Source organism: Hemitrygon akajei, chromosome 11, assembly GCF_048418815.1.
Source record: "Hemitrygon akajei chromosome 11, sHemAka1.3, whole genome shotgun sequence".
Taxonomy (NCBI): domain Eukaryota; kingdom Metazoa; phylum Chordata; class Chondrichthyes; order Myliobatiformes; family Dasyatidae; genus Hemitrygon; species Hemitrygon akajei.
The window spans coordinates 102,834,169-102,851,265 of record NC_133134.1 but is presented as its reverse complement, the minus strand read 5'-3'; the positions used below and the strand labels follow the sequence as shown (position 1 = coordinate 102,851,265).

Sequence of the window (17,097 nt, the reverse complement as noted above, 5' to 3'; positions counted from 1 at the left end):
GGTAATGATTGAAGAGACTTACTTGAGCTAGATGCCTGTAATTAGTGGAGTTCCGCAGGGATCTGTGCTGGGACCTTGTATGAAAATGTAGGTGGGTGGGTTAGTAAATTTGTGGATGATACCAAGAGTGGTGGAGTTGTGGATAGTGTAGAAGACTAGCAAATGATATAGATCAGCTGTAGATATGGGATGAGAAGTGGCAGATGGAGTTTAACCCAGATAAATGTGAGGTGTTGCGCCTCAGTTGGGCAAATGCAAGGAGACTGCACTGTTAAATGCAAGATCCTTAAGTGCTACTGAGCAGAGAGATCTTGGGATCCAAGTTCATAGCTCCTTGAAAGTGGCTACACAGATTGATAAGGTGATTAAGAAGGCTTATGGAATGTTTGCTTTTATTAGTTGAGGCATTGAGTTCAAATGTCAGGAGGTTATGTTTATAAAACTGTGGTTATGCCACATCTGGAGTATTGTATACAGTTCTCGTCACTTCACTATAGGAAGGATGTTGAGGCTTAGGAGAGGGTACAGAAGAGGGTTACCAGGATGCTGCCTGGTTTAGAGGGCACATGCTATCACGAAAGGCTGGATAAATTTGGGTTGTTTTTTCTGGAGCACCAAAGCTGAGGGGAGAACTGATCAAGGTTTACAAGATTATCAGAGGCATAAATAAAGTAGACAGGCAGCATGTTTCCCGGGGTGGAAATGTCTCATACCATGAGGACATGCATTGAAGGTGAGAGGTGGTAGGTTCAAGGGGGATATGAGGGGTAAGTTTTTTACTTGGGAGAGTGGTGGATGCCTGGAACACACTGGTATGGTGGTAGAGGCAAACACATTAGAGGCTTTTATGCTGAAGGGTCTCATCCAGAAACGTCAACTGGACTCTGTTCCAGAGATGCTGCCGGGCCTGCTGAACTCCTCCAACATTTTGTGTGTGTTACTTGGATTTCAAGCATCTGCAGATTTTTCTTTGTTTGTGAGAGGCTTTTATTAGATATTTGGATAGGCACATGGATGTAAGGAAGATGGAGGGATGTGGACATTGTGTAGGTAGGAGGGATTAGTGTTTGGGTGTTTTTGATTTGCTTTTTTGCTGGATTAGTACAATATTGTGGGCCAAGTGGCCTGAGCTTGTCCTCTACTGTTCTATATTCTATGTTCTATAAGGAGAACTTACTTTCCTGAGGATCGTGGATGTCGTATTCCCTATCCCAGAAAGCTGTGGTGGCTGAATAATTGAATATATTCACAGCTGAGATGGACACATGTTTTTTGTTCTTTTTTTTAAAGGGAAATTTGATTAATTAAACAGGAATGCTGAACTAAGACCAAGATCTGATCGGCTTTGGAAGTCTGGGGGTGGGGCACAGTGCAGTTGGTCTGGAATTGGGGGGGTGGGCGCTGCGGGTGGCAGCTAGCTGACCGAGTGGGCGGGTGGTAGAGTGCAGCCAATTCCTGTTCTTCATCATAGGAAAGTATAGCACAGAAACAAGCCATTTGATCCATCTAAGAAATCATTTAAACTGCCTATTTCCATCCAGATGCACCAGGACCCAAGTCCTCCATACCCCTACCATCCATGTATCTATCCAAACTTCTCTTAAACGTTGAAATTGAGCTCGCATGCACTTCTTGTGCTGACAGCATGTTCTACAATCTCACAACTCTGAGTGAAGAACTTCCCCCTCATGTTCCCCTTAAACTTTTCACCTTTCACCCTTAACCTATAACCTGTAGTTGTAGCCCCACCCAAACTCAGTGGAAAAAGCCTGTTTGAACCCCTCATATTCTTATTTATTTCATTCCTTTGCCCTAAAGCTCCCATTTGATTAGAGCATAGAATCTAGGCTGCTACCTCAGGAGAGTTTTCTCCAGTGCCCTGGCCAACATTGTCCCTCAATTAGCATCAGTGGAACAGATCATCTGGTCACTTATTTTGCTTGGTATTGGTTGATGTACTCACCTACATAACAATGGTGTCTGTTTCCTTCAATTCTGCTCTCACCCTTTCACTGCCTGGAACTCTAAGGAACATTTAAGAGACTATTGGGTACATTGATGAAAGAAAATTGGAGGGCTACGTGGGAGTGAAGGGTTAGATTGATCTTGGAATAGGTTAAAGGGTCAGCACAACATTATGGGCCGAGTGGCCTGTACTGTTTTATGTATTTGCATGATGTTGATCTTCTATCCCCACAGTGTTGTGCAATGGAAAACAAACTATTTCTTCCAGAGTAAAACATGATTAAGATAATTTCCTGTTTGTTTCCGGATACTCTGGAAATCTGACTAGGTATTTTGTGGCCCAAATTGCATCTGATATGATCTTAGTGTCAGCTGAATGGAAGACAAAACTATTGTGACTGTGGAGCACTGTGTTGCTGAGGGCAGGGAGGAGACTCAATTATCATTGGGAAAACTCCACAACAACTTGTGCCTTTACATCATAATGCTGTGGTGGAAAGCCTCGCAAACTTGCCTTTTATCCTGGAGACACAAGAGACTGCATCTTCTGGATTTCAGACCAAAAACAAACTGTCACGACATAATGCAGGTTCTTGATTCAAAACATCCAGCACTGCCCAGCAACCCCTGATTTAACCCCAGCCTAATCACAAGGCCATTTACAATCACCAACTGACCTAGCAACCTGTATATCTTTGGATGTGGGAGGAAACCCATGGAGTTCACATGGAGAATGTACAAACTCCTTACAGACAGTGGCGGGAATTGAACCTGGATCGCTGGTACTGTAAAGCATTGTGCTAACCACTACACTACCATGCTACCCTGCTCAACCTGCTGAGTTTCTTCTTGCTTCCCGTTATGCTGCTGGGAGCGATGATGGTCCTCCATCTCTGTCTGTCCTTGGCCATCTTCTCTATTGTGCCCCACGTGTGGTTCAAGGTCTTCATTTCTGCCTCTACAGCACGGCACAAAGTTGTTTTTGGTCTCCAGTGTTTCCTCTGCCCTTCAGGAGTCCAGTCTTTATGAAGGAGTTAGCCTCGCTTCTTATCACGTGCCCAATTCATCTGCAATGTTTCCTTAAAATGATTGTGGCCATGTCCTCTTGATGACACTGAAGGAGTAAAATGTGATTGGAGATCTTTCTTGACCAGAAAATATGTTGGATCTTCTGGAAGCTCATGGTGTGAAATGACAACAGCTTGGCAAGATCGCTCTCTGTCATAAGACTATTTTAAAAAAATAGGAGCAGAATTTGGCCCATCAAGTCTTTTCTGCCATTTCATCATGACTGATCCATTTTTGCTGTCAGCCCCTATTTCCTGCCTCCCTTCCCATCTGACTAAATCCTTCTGTAGCCTCTCTACTTTCCTCAAAACTACCTGCCCCTCCACCTCACATTATCAGCAAACATTACAATAAAAGCCATCTATTTCCAAATCGGTGACATACAACTTAATGAGAATCAGTCCCAACACAGACCCCTGTGAAACACCACTGGCAGCCAACCAGAAAAGGCTTCCTTTATTCCCACATTTTGCCTCCTGCCAATTAGCCACTGCTTTATCCATGCTAGAATTTTTACTGTAATACTATGGGCTCGCAGCTTGTTAAGCAGCCTCATGTGACACCTTGTCAAAGGCCTTCTGAAAATCCAAATACACAACACAATTGACTCTCCTTCAAAGAATTCCAGCAGATTTGTCAGGCAAGATTTTCCCTTGAGGAATCCATGCTGACTACAGCCTATTTTATCATGTGCCTCCAAGTATCCCGAAACCACATCCTTAACAATCGACTCCAACATTTTCCCAGCATCTGAGGTCAGACTAACTGGCCTATAATTTCCTTTCTTCTGCCTCTCACCCCTCTGAAGGGTGAGTGACATTTGCAATTTTCCGGTGTTCTGGAGCCATTCCAAAATCTAGTGATTTTTTTGAAGATCATTACTAATGCCTCCACAAACTCTTAAGCCAACTCTTAGAACCCTCGGGTGTAATCCATCTGTTTCAGGTGATATATCTTCCTCCAGACCTTTTAGTTTCCCAAGAACCTTTTCACTAGAAATAGTAACTTCACACACTTCATGACCCCTGACACCTGAACTTTCACCATGTTGCTAGTGTCTCCCACAGTGAAAATGGATGCAAAATCCATTTTCAGTTCATCCATCGATTCCTTGTTCCCCCATTATTACCTCTCCAGCATTGGTTTCCACTCTCACCTCTTTTACACTTTACGTATCTGAAGAAACTTTTGGTATTCTCTTTAATATTGGCTAGCTTACTTTTGCCAGCATTCTGACCTACAGAAGAGTGAGAGGTTCTTCAGCAGTTTATTTTGTGCTTCCAGCTTTCTTATGCTTTCCCTGATCTCCCTGTCTCCATACAGCTGTAGGCATTTGCAAAATGTGCAGAGTCTGTTACGGATCATCTGTAATTAGTGGGTGGACAGTTCGCAGCTGGATAATCAGTTTGGAGAAATGGCCTTTGGAAAGGAATGAATCTTGGGAAAGGCTGTGATAAAGATGTATTAAAATAATTCTGTGGTGAAGGAATTGCTGTTAGAAAATAGACAGGAGAACTAGGATTTTATCTCCTGTTTATCTGTGGGTTAGCAAGCTATTGTCTCATTGTAATCTTTACTTTTCTAGTCCACAGAAGGAAGAGCTGGAAACCCCAATCTCTGCACAAGTACAAATTGAGGATATGGAACTCCGGGAAGAATGGCAGGATGAAGAGTTTCCAAAGTAAGATGCTATCTTCGAGATAATTCTATTATGTTGGAGCCTTCAAAAAGAGGTTTCTTAATCCATATTTGTCAGATATTTTTACATTGTAATTCATATATCTTTCATGTGCCTCTATAGATTTTTCCAAAAAAAATAGAAGCTGATGAAATATGTATGAATTACACTGGAGTTAATCATTTGGACTGACATTATCCTCAGAAGATAGTTACAAATATTCTCAAGGTATTTATGATGATAACACTATTTGATGTAATGGACAAGAAGTTGTTAGAGCAAGTCTAGATCAAAGGAGAATAACTTCAAAGGTAGAACCAGTCATTTAAGGGTTAATAGGGGAGCACTTACTGACACTCAGGCTGGTGCTCTGACCCCAGGAAGGTTATGAGGCTTATTCTAATTTTGCCGCCTTAGAGGCGGAGTTCTCCTTTCCTGATTGTGAAAGCTGGCCCAGTGGAGACCAATAAGTAGAAATCATAGAGTTGCTCTTTGTGGCCAACTGTGGATTCCCTCATGCTTTTTTGAAATTAGCCAGTGTTATAGTTGAAAATTTTATCTAAGAGAAAAAACTGGAAGAACTTCCTTTGTAACAGAAGGCTGAATGGAGTCTGGAAAATAGGAAGGACCATTTCCTTTAACAAAGGACACACTAAAATAGTGGGTAAAAATGTACACAATTGGTAGAAGGAATAGAAGGGTAAGGATTTTAACCCAGCCAGAGGATGTCGGACATCTGGCATTCATTGCTGAATGTATGCTGGAGACAGAACTCCTCAACGTATTTAATTATTACTTTGGATGTGTAGTTCCCTTAACCATCGGGGCAATAGACTTCAAAATCATAATGAAAACTTCTGGCATGTTGGCCTTCCTAAATCAATGTACTAAATACAGGAGTTGGGATATTATGTTGAAATTGTACAAGATGCTGGTGAGGCCCAATTTGGAATATTGTGTGCAGTTTAGGTCACCTACCTACAGGAAAGATGTAAATAAATGGTTCCTTTTATCAGAGAATGTATACAGTATACAACCTGAAATACTTGTCTTCACAGATATCCATGATAAACAGAAGAACCCCAAAAGAATGAATGACAGAAGAATGTTAGAACCCCAAAGCCCCCTCTACCCCCTCCCCCACACACACATCAACCTCTCCCTCCCCCGTTTCAGCAAAAAGCATCAGTGCCCACCAAGCAACAACAAAGCATCCAAAGAGAGACCATGAACTCCAGTCAACGAAAACTGTTGTTTACCCAACAGTTCAACATGTCACAGGTTCTCTCTCACTAACAAGGGACAGAGCGATATCACCCATTTTCACAGCAAAAGGGGAGACTAACAGTGGCTGTTACGATATTACAGTCTGCCATGTCACTTTTCCATACATCCGCCACAGCAAAATCCTGTGATCCCTCAGTCGGCAACACTGGTCACCCACAGGCCCGCACCCTGAAGTTCTACCATAGCCTCCAGTGTGACTCCTATAACAGAGCCAGCCTTTCTAATCAGTTTATTGAGCCTATTGGCATCATCAGTGTTGATGCCATTGCCTCAAGCCACGCCTGGGAAATGTGGGAAAACAGTCATCCGACCAGCTCCACGAACAGGAACTCATCCACCGTTGTTTATTTTTTTAAATTATAAACAGTTTGAGTGCCACTTGTAGATCAGGGCCACACAGAACCCCTACCTCCTTGAAAAGGGGGAAAAAAGTCATTGAAGAGAAGAATTTGAGCTGTTTCCGCAGATGGGCTCAAAGGGCAGCCACTTGGCCCCATCTTAATTCTGCCCACTTCTCCACAAGACTGAAAGAGTACAGAGGAAATTTACAAGGACGTTGCCAGGATTTGAGGACCTGAATTATAGGGAAAGGCTATTTAGGTTAGGACTTTATTCCCTAGAATGTAGAAGATTGAGGGGAGATTTGATAGAGGTATACAAGATTGTGAGGGGTATAAAGAGGGTAAATACAAGCATGCTTTTTTCACTGAGGCTGGATGAGACTACAACTAGAAGCCATGGGTTAACGGTGAAATGTTTCAGAGAAACATGAAGGGGAACTTCACTTTGAGGTTGGTGATGTGGAACGAGCTGCCAGCACAAGTGGTGGATGTGGGGTTGATTTCAACATTTAGGGGAAATTCGGATAGATACATGGATGGGAGGAGTATGGAGAGCTATGGTCAAGTGCAGGTCCATGTGACTAGACAGATTAATGGTTTGTCATGGACTAGATGGGCTGAAGGGCCTGTTTCTGTGATGCAGTGTTCTACGACTAAGAGCAGGAATGTGGGATTAAAAGCATGACTTAGACCATTCAGTCTTATGAGTGTGCCCTGCCTTTTACTGCGATGATGGCTAATCTTTTAATTCAATGCCTCTTTCCTGCACTGTAACCTGAAAACCTAAAGGTCCATTGGTGTGTGTCCTGAATGTAGTCAGCTACTGAGACTGTAGAGCCTGTCATATAGGGAATCCCAAAGATTTGCTGTCTTCCGGGTGACAAAATTCTTTCTCCACTTTCTCTTTAATGGCCAAACTTTGAAACTGAAGTTAGTCGTACAAACTCGGGTTGTTTTCTCAGGATGGTGGAGGCTGAGGAGAGAGCTGATGGAAGTATGTAAGGTAAGGTTATAGGAGACGTGGATGAATAGGCAGCAAGTATCCTTTTACCACCCCCCCCCCCCCCCCCCGAGTCAAAATGTCCAATAGTAGATAACGTGAATTTAAGATGAGATGCGTAAGTTCTAGGCAGGGTAAGTTTTGTTTTATTCTGGGAGTGGTGGCTGCTTAGATGTGCTGTTAGGGGTGGCAGAAGAAGCAGATATGATAGAGGCTCTTAGATAGGCACATGAATATGCAGATCATGGAGGGATATGGACTTTAATAGGCAGAATGGACCAGATTAGAGAATGTTTAATTAGTATGGCACAACATCCTAGGTTGGAGGGCCTGGCTGTGCTGCATTGTGTGTACTGGAGATCCCAGCATAGGATCAGCTCTATATCTTTCCAGTGAATCCCTAAAGGATTTGTACTTTTCAAGGACATCACTCCTCATTTCTCTAAACTTGGGTACAGATACAGACAGACAGACATACTTTATTGATCCCGAGGGAAATTGGGTTTCGTTACAGTCGCACCAACCAAGGATAGTGTAGAAATATAGCAATATAAAACCATAAATAATTAAATAATAATAAGTAAATTATTCCAAGTAGAAATAAGTCCAGGATCAGCCTATTGGCTCAGGGTGTCTGACACTCTGAGGGAGGAATTGTAAAATTTGATGGCCACAGGCAGGAATGACTTCCTATGACACTCAGTGTTTCATCTCGGTGGATTGATCTCAAAGGAAATTACAATGTCACAGTAGCATTACAAGTGCACAGATAGACAAATTTACAAATACAGTATTAGAAGAGAAGTAAGAAAGAATAAAAAATAAATTATCTCAAACTGTCTGAGGATGGGGCATCACTTCCCCTGCTATAGGTTGACTCATTATAGAGCCTAATGGCTGAGGGTAAGAATGACCTCATATAGCGCTCTTTGGAGCAGCACAGACTTAGTCTATTACTAAAAGTGTTCCTCTGTTCAGCCAAGGTGGCATGCGGAGGGTGGGGAAACATTGTCTAGAATTACCGGGATTTTCTGGAGGGTCCTTTGTTCTACCACAGCCTTCAGTGTGACTCCTATAACAGAGCCAGCCTTTCTAATCAGTTTATTGAGCCTGTTGGCATCATCAGTGTTGATGCCATTGCCTCAGCACACCACCGTATAGAACATTGTACTGGCAACAACAGACTGATAGAACATAAGGAGAGGCCTGTATACTCCAAAGGACCTCAGACTTCTCAGGAAGTAGAGGCGACTCTAGCCCTTCTTGCACAGTCTCTGTGTTGTTGCTGCACTTAAGTCTGTCATTCAGGTGCACCCCCAGGTACTTTTAGCTCCTCACCACATCCATGTCCTCACCATCAATAGTAACAGGGAGCAGTGCAGGCTTAGTCTTCCTAACGTCCATCACCATCTCCTTTGTCTTACTGATGTTGAGCTGCAGATGATTCAACTTGCACCATTTAACAAAGTCCTCCACCACGGCCCTGTATTCATCATCCCATCCCTTTATACACCCAACTATTGCTGAGTCAGAGAATTTCTGCAGATGACATGACTCAGTGTTGTATCTAGAGTCTGAGGTATACAGGGTAAACAGGAAGGGGGCCAATACAGTCCCCTGTGGACCATTGTGCTGCTTATAGCCATGTCTGACACAACTCTGAAGCCACACGAACTGTGGTTTGCCAATATAGGTCCAGTCAGTTGAGTCTTTCCTCATACAACTAAACTGCTATCAAAAGTGAACAAGCTGGTGAATCATCTCTGGTCTCTCTCTTTTGCAAGGGAATACCTTGTTGGGTATAGAGGCCAGACTTTACATGAAATTCCAGATGTAGCCTCAGCACAGTTCAACATAGTGTTTTATTTGTGTTTTCCATTCTCTTACAGTAAAGGTCAAGGCATGCACATTTTAATTTTGTGATTCATGTCCCAGATCTCTCTGAACACCAAAACCTCTCAAACTCACACCAGTCAAAAGATACTTCAGCTTCCTGAAATTTTTCCCACTAAACCTCTGTTGTCCACATTACAGTCCATCTGCCAAGTCCTTGCTCATTCACTCAACCTGTCTATATTCTCTGGAAATCTTCCTCTATCTCCTTGTAACCTACATTGACACCTAACTTTGTTACATCAGCAAACTTGAAAATATTTAATTCAATCTCTTCAGCCAGTTAAGTGATTTTAGATTGTTAACATCTTGGGTTGAGCAACGATCTCCAGAGCAGCTCACAGGTCACAGCACCCCAATTGAAAAAGCACATACTAGTTCCTGCCGTCCATTATTCAATCCTTGATTAGCACTAATGCACACTAATTTTGTTTAATAAACCCTTGTGTGGCATCTTCTGAATGATCTATCAAAGTCTGAATACATCATATCAATTGGTATATTATCTAGTCGTCTGTTACCATCTCTTAAAATGTCAACCAATTTGTCATCCATGACTTCCCTTGCATAAATCTACACCAGTTCGACCATGTTTCTTAAATTTCAGCATTTTTCCAGCTGCTGCTTTCAGGCTAACTGTTTTTCTGATCCCTCCTTCCTTCTTTAAACATTGAGGTTATGATTGCTGTTTTCTAATGCAAGAAAAGTTGTAGAATCAAATGGATTTTAGACGGTGAAAATTGTGCTTCCACCTTCAAACTCCAAGGATGCTGGTCACTAGGTCCTGAAGAATTATTACCTTCTGTCCTACTAATTTCATCAATGAGTTTTTTTTCTTGAAATGTTAAGTTCTTTGAGATGCTCTGTTACAATTTTTCTGAGAATGTTTTTTGTGTCCTCTTCCAATAAGACAGAGATTGAAGAGATTATAATAATTGTTTAATCTTTCTTCATTTTCCAATATTTCTTAATGTACTACTTTGACAGAGCAGTCTAACGAAATTAGTCTCAACCCTATAACACTTGTGATTCCTGTGCTTCTACATTACTCACCTTATCATTTATTATTGTTTTCTCTCAACTTGCCATTTCCAAGTCTCTTATTTATATTTCCCTAGATTGAGTTCCACATCTCATTTTTGTGCTCCCCTTACTACTTTGTGATGCTTTCTTGCAGTCTACAGCTTTCTTCTTCTGTTCTAATCACACTGTCTGGTTTTGTAGAATTATGGTTTAACAGCCAAAATGATGCATATTACATTGAAGTGATTCTTTCCTCAGAATTTGAACTCTTTTTATTTTTATATTTGCAGACCACTTCCTGAAGACAATGATGCTTTGACAGAGGATGACCTAAATGTCAATGCAGATGCCAACCGACCTGGTAATTACTTTGGGAATGGGAACCTTTAATGAGAATTCCTGGTTGAAAGGGAGTGACTGTCCCCACTGTGCCTTTGACCATAAGGTGTAGGATCAGAATTTGAACATGGCTTATCGTCTGCTCCCCATTCCATCGTGGCTGATTTATTATCCCTGTCAACCCCATTCTCCTGCCTTCTCCCCATAACCTTTGACACCTTGACTAACCAAAAACCTGTCAACCTCTGCTTTAAATGTACTGAATGACAGCTCTTAGGCCGATAAGATGAGTCCCTACGTCCTGATCTCATTCTGTCTCCCCAGTTTTACTCTCATCTAAAACAACTGTAGTTCCATTAGTAAACCAGTAGCCTTGGCTTTCTCAAAGTTCAAAGTTAATTTATTATCAAAATACATATACTGTATGTCACCATATACAACCCTGAGGTTCACTTTCTTATGGGCATACTCTGTAAATCCAAGAAACAAAATAGAATGAATGAAAGACAGCACCCAACAGGATGGACAAGCAACCAACATATAAAGGATAACAAACTGTGCAAATACAAATGAAATAAACAAACAAACAATTATCGGAAATGTGAGATGAAGAGTCCTTGAAAGTGGGTCTGTAGGTTGTGAGAACAGTTCAGTGATGGGGCGAGTGAAGTTATTCCCACTGGTTCAAGAGCCTGATGGTTGAGGGGTAATATTTGTTCCTGAAGCTGGTGATTTGAGTACTAAGGCTCCTGTACCACCTTGCTGATGGCAGCAGTGAGAAGTGAGCATGGCCAGGTTGATGGGGGTCCATGACGATGGATGCTGCTTTCCTGCAACAATACTCCGTGTAGATGTGCTCAGTAGTGAGGAGGGGTTAACCCATGATGGACTGGGCTGTATCCACAGATTACTCCTGTGCCTGAATAAATTGCAGAAATATTCATAAAATATAGGAAAATGGAATTGATTGCATTAATACTTATTTGTTGGAAGGAATTTGTAATGGGTTTATTACTGTCACATGTACCAAGATGCCCTGAAAACTTTTGTCTACCTGCTACCCAGAAAGATCATTCCATACACAAGTACATTGAGGAAGTTCAAAAGGAAGTAAAAGGCAGAATTTGATGTTTCATTTACAGTGCAGTGCAGCGAAACAAAGAAGGTGTAAGGGCCATAATGAAGTGGATTTCATCTGTGGCATATTCTCATAATACAGAACCGAAGCTGTCCTTGAGCTAAGTATGCTCAAGCTTTTTGGTATTTTCTGCCCGACAGAAGGGGAAAGAAGAGAGAATGTCTGGGTGGGAAGAGTCATTACTGCCTGGTTAAATAGTTTGGAAGTTTACTTCTAAAAAGGCTAGAGACCAGGTCTCTAAAAAGTACTCATGATTTTCAAAACTACTACAAAGGCTTCACAGAAAAATAGGATTGAATCTTTGGTGAATGTAATGAGTGGAAGTAAGCAGGTTCCAGATGTGTTTGATCCAAAAGGTCATTCTAATCAGGTCTTTGAGTAGCCTATAAGTAACAATGTTGGTTGGAAATATTAAGGAGAGAAACTTTCTTGATCTCTTGATTTTCTGAGTTGGTCTAGAGGAAACTGTAATTAACTTAAGCAACTTTGCCACTTGACATGGAAATTTGAGCTAGGAGGGTTACAACTTCCAAATTTTAAGAATTATTATAAAGCAAATCAACTTAGATTTATTGCATCTTTTTTTGAGAAAGACAAACCGGCATGGATCAGAATAGAACTAGATAAAATAGGAGAAAACATACCAGAAGACTTTATATATAAATGGGAATCTAAATGGATACGGGAAAAGAAAGAATCTCCTATATTAAAACATTTGATTGATTTATGGAATAAGATAAATGTTGACGATGAGACAAAGAAATCCTTATTAGCAAAGAGATCTTTAATTCAAAACAGACATTCCTTTTACAATGGATAATCAACTTTTATATAATTGGTTTCAAAAAGGGATTAGATATATAGGAGATTGTTTTGAAGGAGGTATATTAATGTCATTTGATCAATTAAAGAATAAATATAAAGTATCAAACAACACTCTTTTTTGTTACTTTCAACTAAGGGCTTATTTAAGAGAAAAGTTAGGTCAAACAATGTTACTACCGAAACCCAATGAAATAGAAACTTTAATTCAAAAAGGAAAGATTAAAAAATTTATCTCTTGTATGTATAATTTGATTCAAAAACAGGCAATTAAACAAGGAGTCCATAAGTCAAGACAAAAATGGGAAAGTGATTTGAATATCAAAATTGAAGAAAAAAACTGGTCAAGACTATGTCTTGAGAGTATGACAAATACAATAAACGTTCGATTAAGATTAGTGCAATACAATTTTTTACATCAACTATATATTACACCACAAAAAATAAATAAATTAAACCCAAATTTATCTGATCAGTGTTTCCGATGTAACCAAGAAATTGGTACTTTTTTACATTCTACTTGGTCTTGCTCTAAAATTCAACCTTTTTGGACAAATTTAAGAGTTTTACTGGAACAAATTATTGGAATACAACTTCCACACAACCCAATATTACTTTTACTAGGTAATATTGAAGGGATAAAACCGATATCCAGATTAAATAAATATCAGAAAGAATTTATAAAAATTGCATTGGCAGTAGCCAAAAAAGCTATTGCAGTGACTTGGAAATCGGATACATATCTAAGTATAGATCGTTGGAAGAACGAAATTTATGGCTGTATTCCACTTGAAAAAATTACTTATAATTTAAGAGATAAATATGAAACATTTTTGAAAATTTGGCGCCCTTATTTACAAAAGACAGGATTAAATATATAGGTGCTCCGAAGATGAAATAATTGGTTACTTGGGGAAAGAAATAAATATATATACTAAAGTTATTACGACCTCCGTGGAGCATGTGGGGACCCTCCAATATCCAGGCATTCCTTTTTTTTTTCATACACATTTATTCTGTAACTATTTGAAAACAATAAAAAAAGTATATAAAAAAAAGCAACTTTGCCACCACCCACTATCAAATACTGTACTGTACTTGATGCGAGACAGCTTGATGTTGATAGGTTTTTGCATTCATGTTCCGCTTCCCAATAAAGACTTCTGTGTGATCGTGATTAAATATTATTACTCAGAAAGAGGGCATTTGGCTCATTAAGTTTTCAGCAGAACAGTTAGATTTCTCATTGCGTCATATGCCATTTAACCCACATGGCCACACTGAGCAGTGAACACCCATCTGGATTAATCCTATTGACCAGCACCTGCCCATAGCCTACAAACCCTAGTCAACCCTGAGCCATTCAAGTGCTCATCCAGACACCTTTATAAGCTGATAGTGACTCTGGCAGTGTGATCCAGGTACTCTTTGCTCTCTGGGTAAAATGATCCCCTTCTTAACTCCTCTCTAGATCTCTACACGTTAAGGAGATTCTGTCTTCCACCTTCTCTTTTTTCTGTAACTTTATTTTCTAGCATTTACTTGTTCTAATGAAAAGTTATTGTTTGAAATATTGAGTATGTTTTCCCTTCCACAGATGCTACTTTACCTGCTCTCTCTAGTATTTTTATTTTTATTTAAAATCCTTAAATCTTGTTGCACAATTAGATCCTTCCATTGGTTTAATCAAATCATTTGCCAACCACTAACAATCTGTGCTCCTGATTAATGGTCCTTCATTGGAAATGGTTCCTCTTCAATACTCTAGTCTTGATTAGCACTATCAAACATTCTCTTGTATCTGTTCTAAGGGGGGAAACATCAAGGTCCTTTCAAAGTAGTAAGTTAAAAGCATTCTAGTGTGGAAAAGTCAAACACTCTAAGGTACTGCTTTAAGATGAAAAGTGACAGGTTTTTTTTAGATTTATGAACAGTTCTTTTATGCATCTTTGTACTTTTTTTTATCTATCTGCTTGCTTACTTACCTACTTATTGATTGGGATACAGTGCAGGTCTTCATGCTGCGCAGAACCCTTGCATTAACCTTAGCCCTGAGGACCTTCCACTGGTCAGGGTCAACAATGGTATTGTGTCCTAGCTGTCTATGTGATGTGCAAGCCAAGGCAGTACAATATGGAGAACAAGCTGTTGCCCATGCAACAAGCTCCCGCTCTCCACGCAGCTGATGAATCCAAAGGTACGGCAGAGGCTGATGTGACTTGGCACCAGTGGCGTCACAGGAGTTGCCAGTCAGCATTGAACTCAACATAGGTCTACCTTGGGGACTCCACCCCTGGAATTTTTCCTCGGGCTTTTACTCCTGAAGCCTTCCCATGAGTGGGTTAGCCAAAAGGCAGCAGAGATTTGAGCTCAGAGTTTTCCTTCTCCTAGATGAGCTGCCAACCTCTGCTAATGAGCCCATCTGCCTGCAGTGACTGGTTTTAAGGCACCAGTAACTCACCTTTGCCCTTTCTTCTGTCAGTAAAAATGGTTCCACATATGAAAGTCAGGAGTTGGACTTGGTTGTCAGAGGCTATTTGAGATGCACGCCATTGGGAACATTTAATATTTAATAGCTGGTGGAAGCTTATTCCCTCTCTCCACCCACAGCTAGGACAACCTCAAGGAACCCCATCCTAATCATGGGACAGTTCATAATGACTAATTAACCTACTAACTGGTACGTCTTTGGACAATGGAAGCAAACCAGAGCACGCGAAGAAAAACTGCATTCCAAAAGGACGTACAGACTCCTTACAGATGACGTCGGAATTGAACTCCAAACTTTGAGTTAATGTCGTGTTAACCGCTACGTTACTGGCCACCTGAGTGGTATGTGTCAGGAATGGGCTGTCAGGGGGAAGTGATGGAAGCGGATATGATGGCAATGTTTAAGAGGCCTTTAGACAAGCACACAAGCAGGGATTGGAGGGACGCAAAGCATGTAGAGATAGGGCCAGATGGAATTAGTTTGGGTTGGCACACATAACATTCCTGTGTTATACTGTTCTGTGTTCTGTTTTTGAAAATGCTTTGCTGAGACTTGCCTCATTTTTCCCATTTTCAGTGCCGCCAAACTCTCTACAGCTCTGTGGGAATAAGCACAAGAAACGGCTCCTTGCACCAGCCATCAGTTTGAACCTGGAAGGTAATGAGGAGGTGACATGCTCGGAGGAGAGGACACCAGATGACTTGGAGGGGGATTCCTGCGATATAAATGTAGATGACTTAGAAACTCCTTCTGATAGTGAATCCTTTGAGTTGCCGGAGAATGGTAATGAATTTGAATGGGAAGGTAAACAAACCAATCAATCCCTAATCAATTCTTGTAATCACAATCTCTGTGCTATTCTCTGCTTCCACCTATATCTTTTTTTTCCCCCACATTGATGCTAGTTTGGCTTATTTAGTGGTTCAGTAAGCATAGTAGGCAAAGGTCAATGGGCAGCTTGCATTTGGGAATAGACCTTAACAGGTGAGCTCTGGCTGGGGCATTTTATTAATTCTTGCAAGGTTGCGGTTTGCGAAAAGGAAACTGCTGGAGGATCTCAGTGGATCAGACAACTTCTGTGGAGGGAAATGGGCAGTTGAGTCCGGTTGAGAGAGCCCCTTCTTCTGGACTGAAACAGTAGGGGGATCTAACGAATATAAAGAGGTGAAGGAAAGTGGGAGGGGCCATGAGTTGGCAGGTGATGAAGGCTGATAGGCAGATGGAAGTGGGGAGGGATGGATGGAGGCAACAAAGATGATAGAATCTGATAGGAGAGGAAGGTGGAGCATGGAACCAAATGAGGGAGGGTGAGGATAGTGGAGGAGGAAACCAAAGGGAGATGTGTGAGGGTGATGGATAGGAGTGGGCAGAAAAGAGGAAGGAAGGTGGAGGGTGGGAGTTGGGTGTTTATATGACTAATGGGGTAAGCAGGGAAGGCAGGGGGAGTATGTCCAATTGTTCACTCCATTTGGATGCAAGTTTCTGTCTGGCTAGTTATTGACTAGATCTTGTACAGCCTCTACACCATTGCTGATGGAATGGCCTTTAAAACTAGTTGAACCAGTCCATCAATTTGAAACATTAAATGCAAGCATGGAATGAGGTGTGAGAGGAGTGTCGGTGACAATTATTGTGATTCTGTTGATCACATCTGGTGATGACTTCATTGTGATTTCAGTACTTCACATAACATGTGAAGCTATAAAAAGCAAGTGGTTTATGATCAGCTAATAGTTGGTATACCAAATCCTTCTGTGTTACACTCAGCAAGAGAACAGCTGAACAGCTCACTATTCAGCCCTTGTGCTTGTCCTGCCATTATATTAGATTGTAGGTGATTGGTATCACAACCTTTATTGAAGATCAATAAAGGCAGAATTAGGTCTGTGCACATACTGTTTTATTATATTAAACATAGGGACAAGAAATGGGTGGCTCCCTCTTTATTTTAGCCACTGCACATTGAGATCAGGAGCCATGAAGTTCATAGCAATATGCACGAGCACTAATTTGTACAGCGGTGTAGTTAGTTCCTCATTTTCCCAGGTTGTT

At 41.0% G+C, this 17,097-nt stretch overlaps 1 protein-coding gene across 5 annotated transcripts in view; it reads left to right on the top strand.

Annotated features, from left to right (window-relative positions):
- The window catches only part of bnipl (BCL2 interacting protein like), a 78,602-nt gene that overhangs the window by 35,544 nt on the left and 25,961 nt on the right, over positions 1 to 17,097 (top strand). For 3 of the 5 annotated variants that reach the window (XM_073061445.1, XM_073061447.1, XM_073061448.1), the window contains 3 exons: positions 4,619 to 4,714; positions 10,546 to 10,616; positions 15,622 to 15,849. In XM_073061445.1, coding sequence (XP_072917546.1) covers positions 4,619 to 4,714; positions 10,546 to 10,616; positions 15,622 to 15,849 — 395 coding nt within the window. The remainder of the gene's footprint in view (positions 1 to 4,618; positions 4,715 to 10,545; positions 10,617 to 15,621; positions 15,850 to 17,097) is intronic. The other 2 variants (XM_073061449.1, XM_073061446.1) reach the window with 2 other exon arrangements.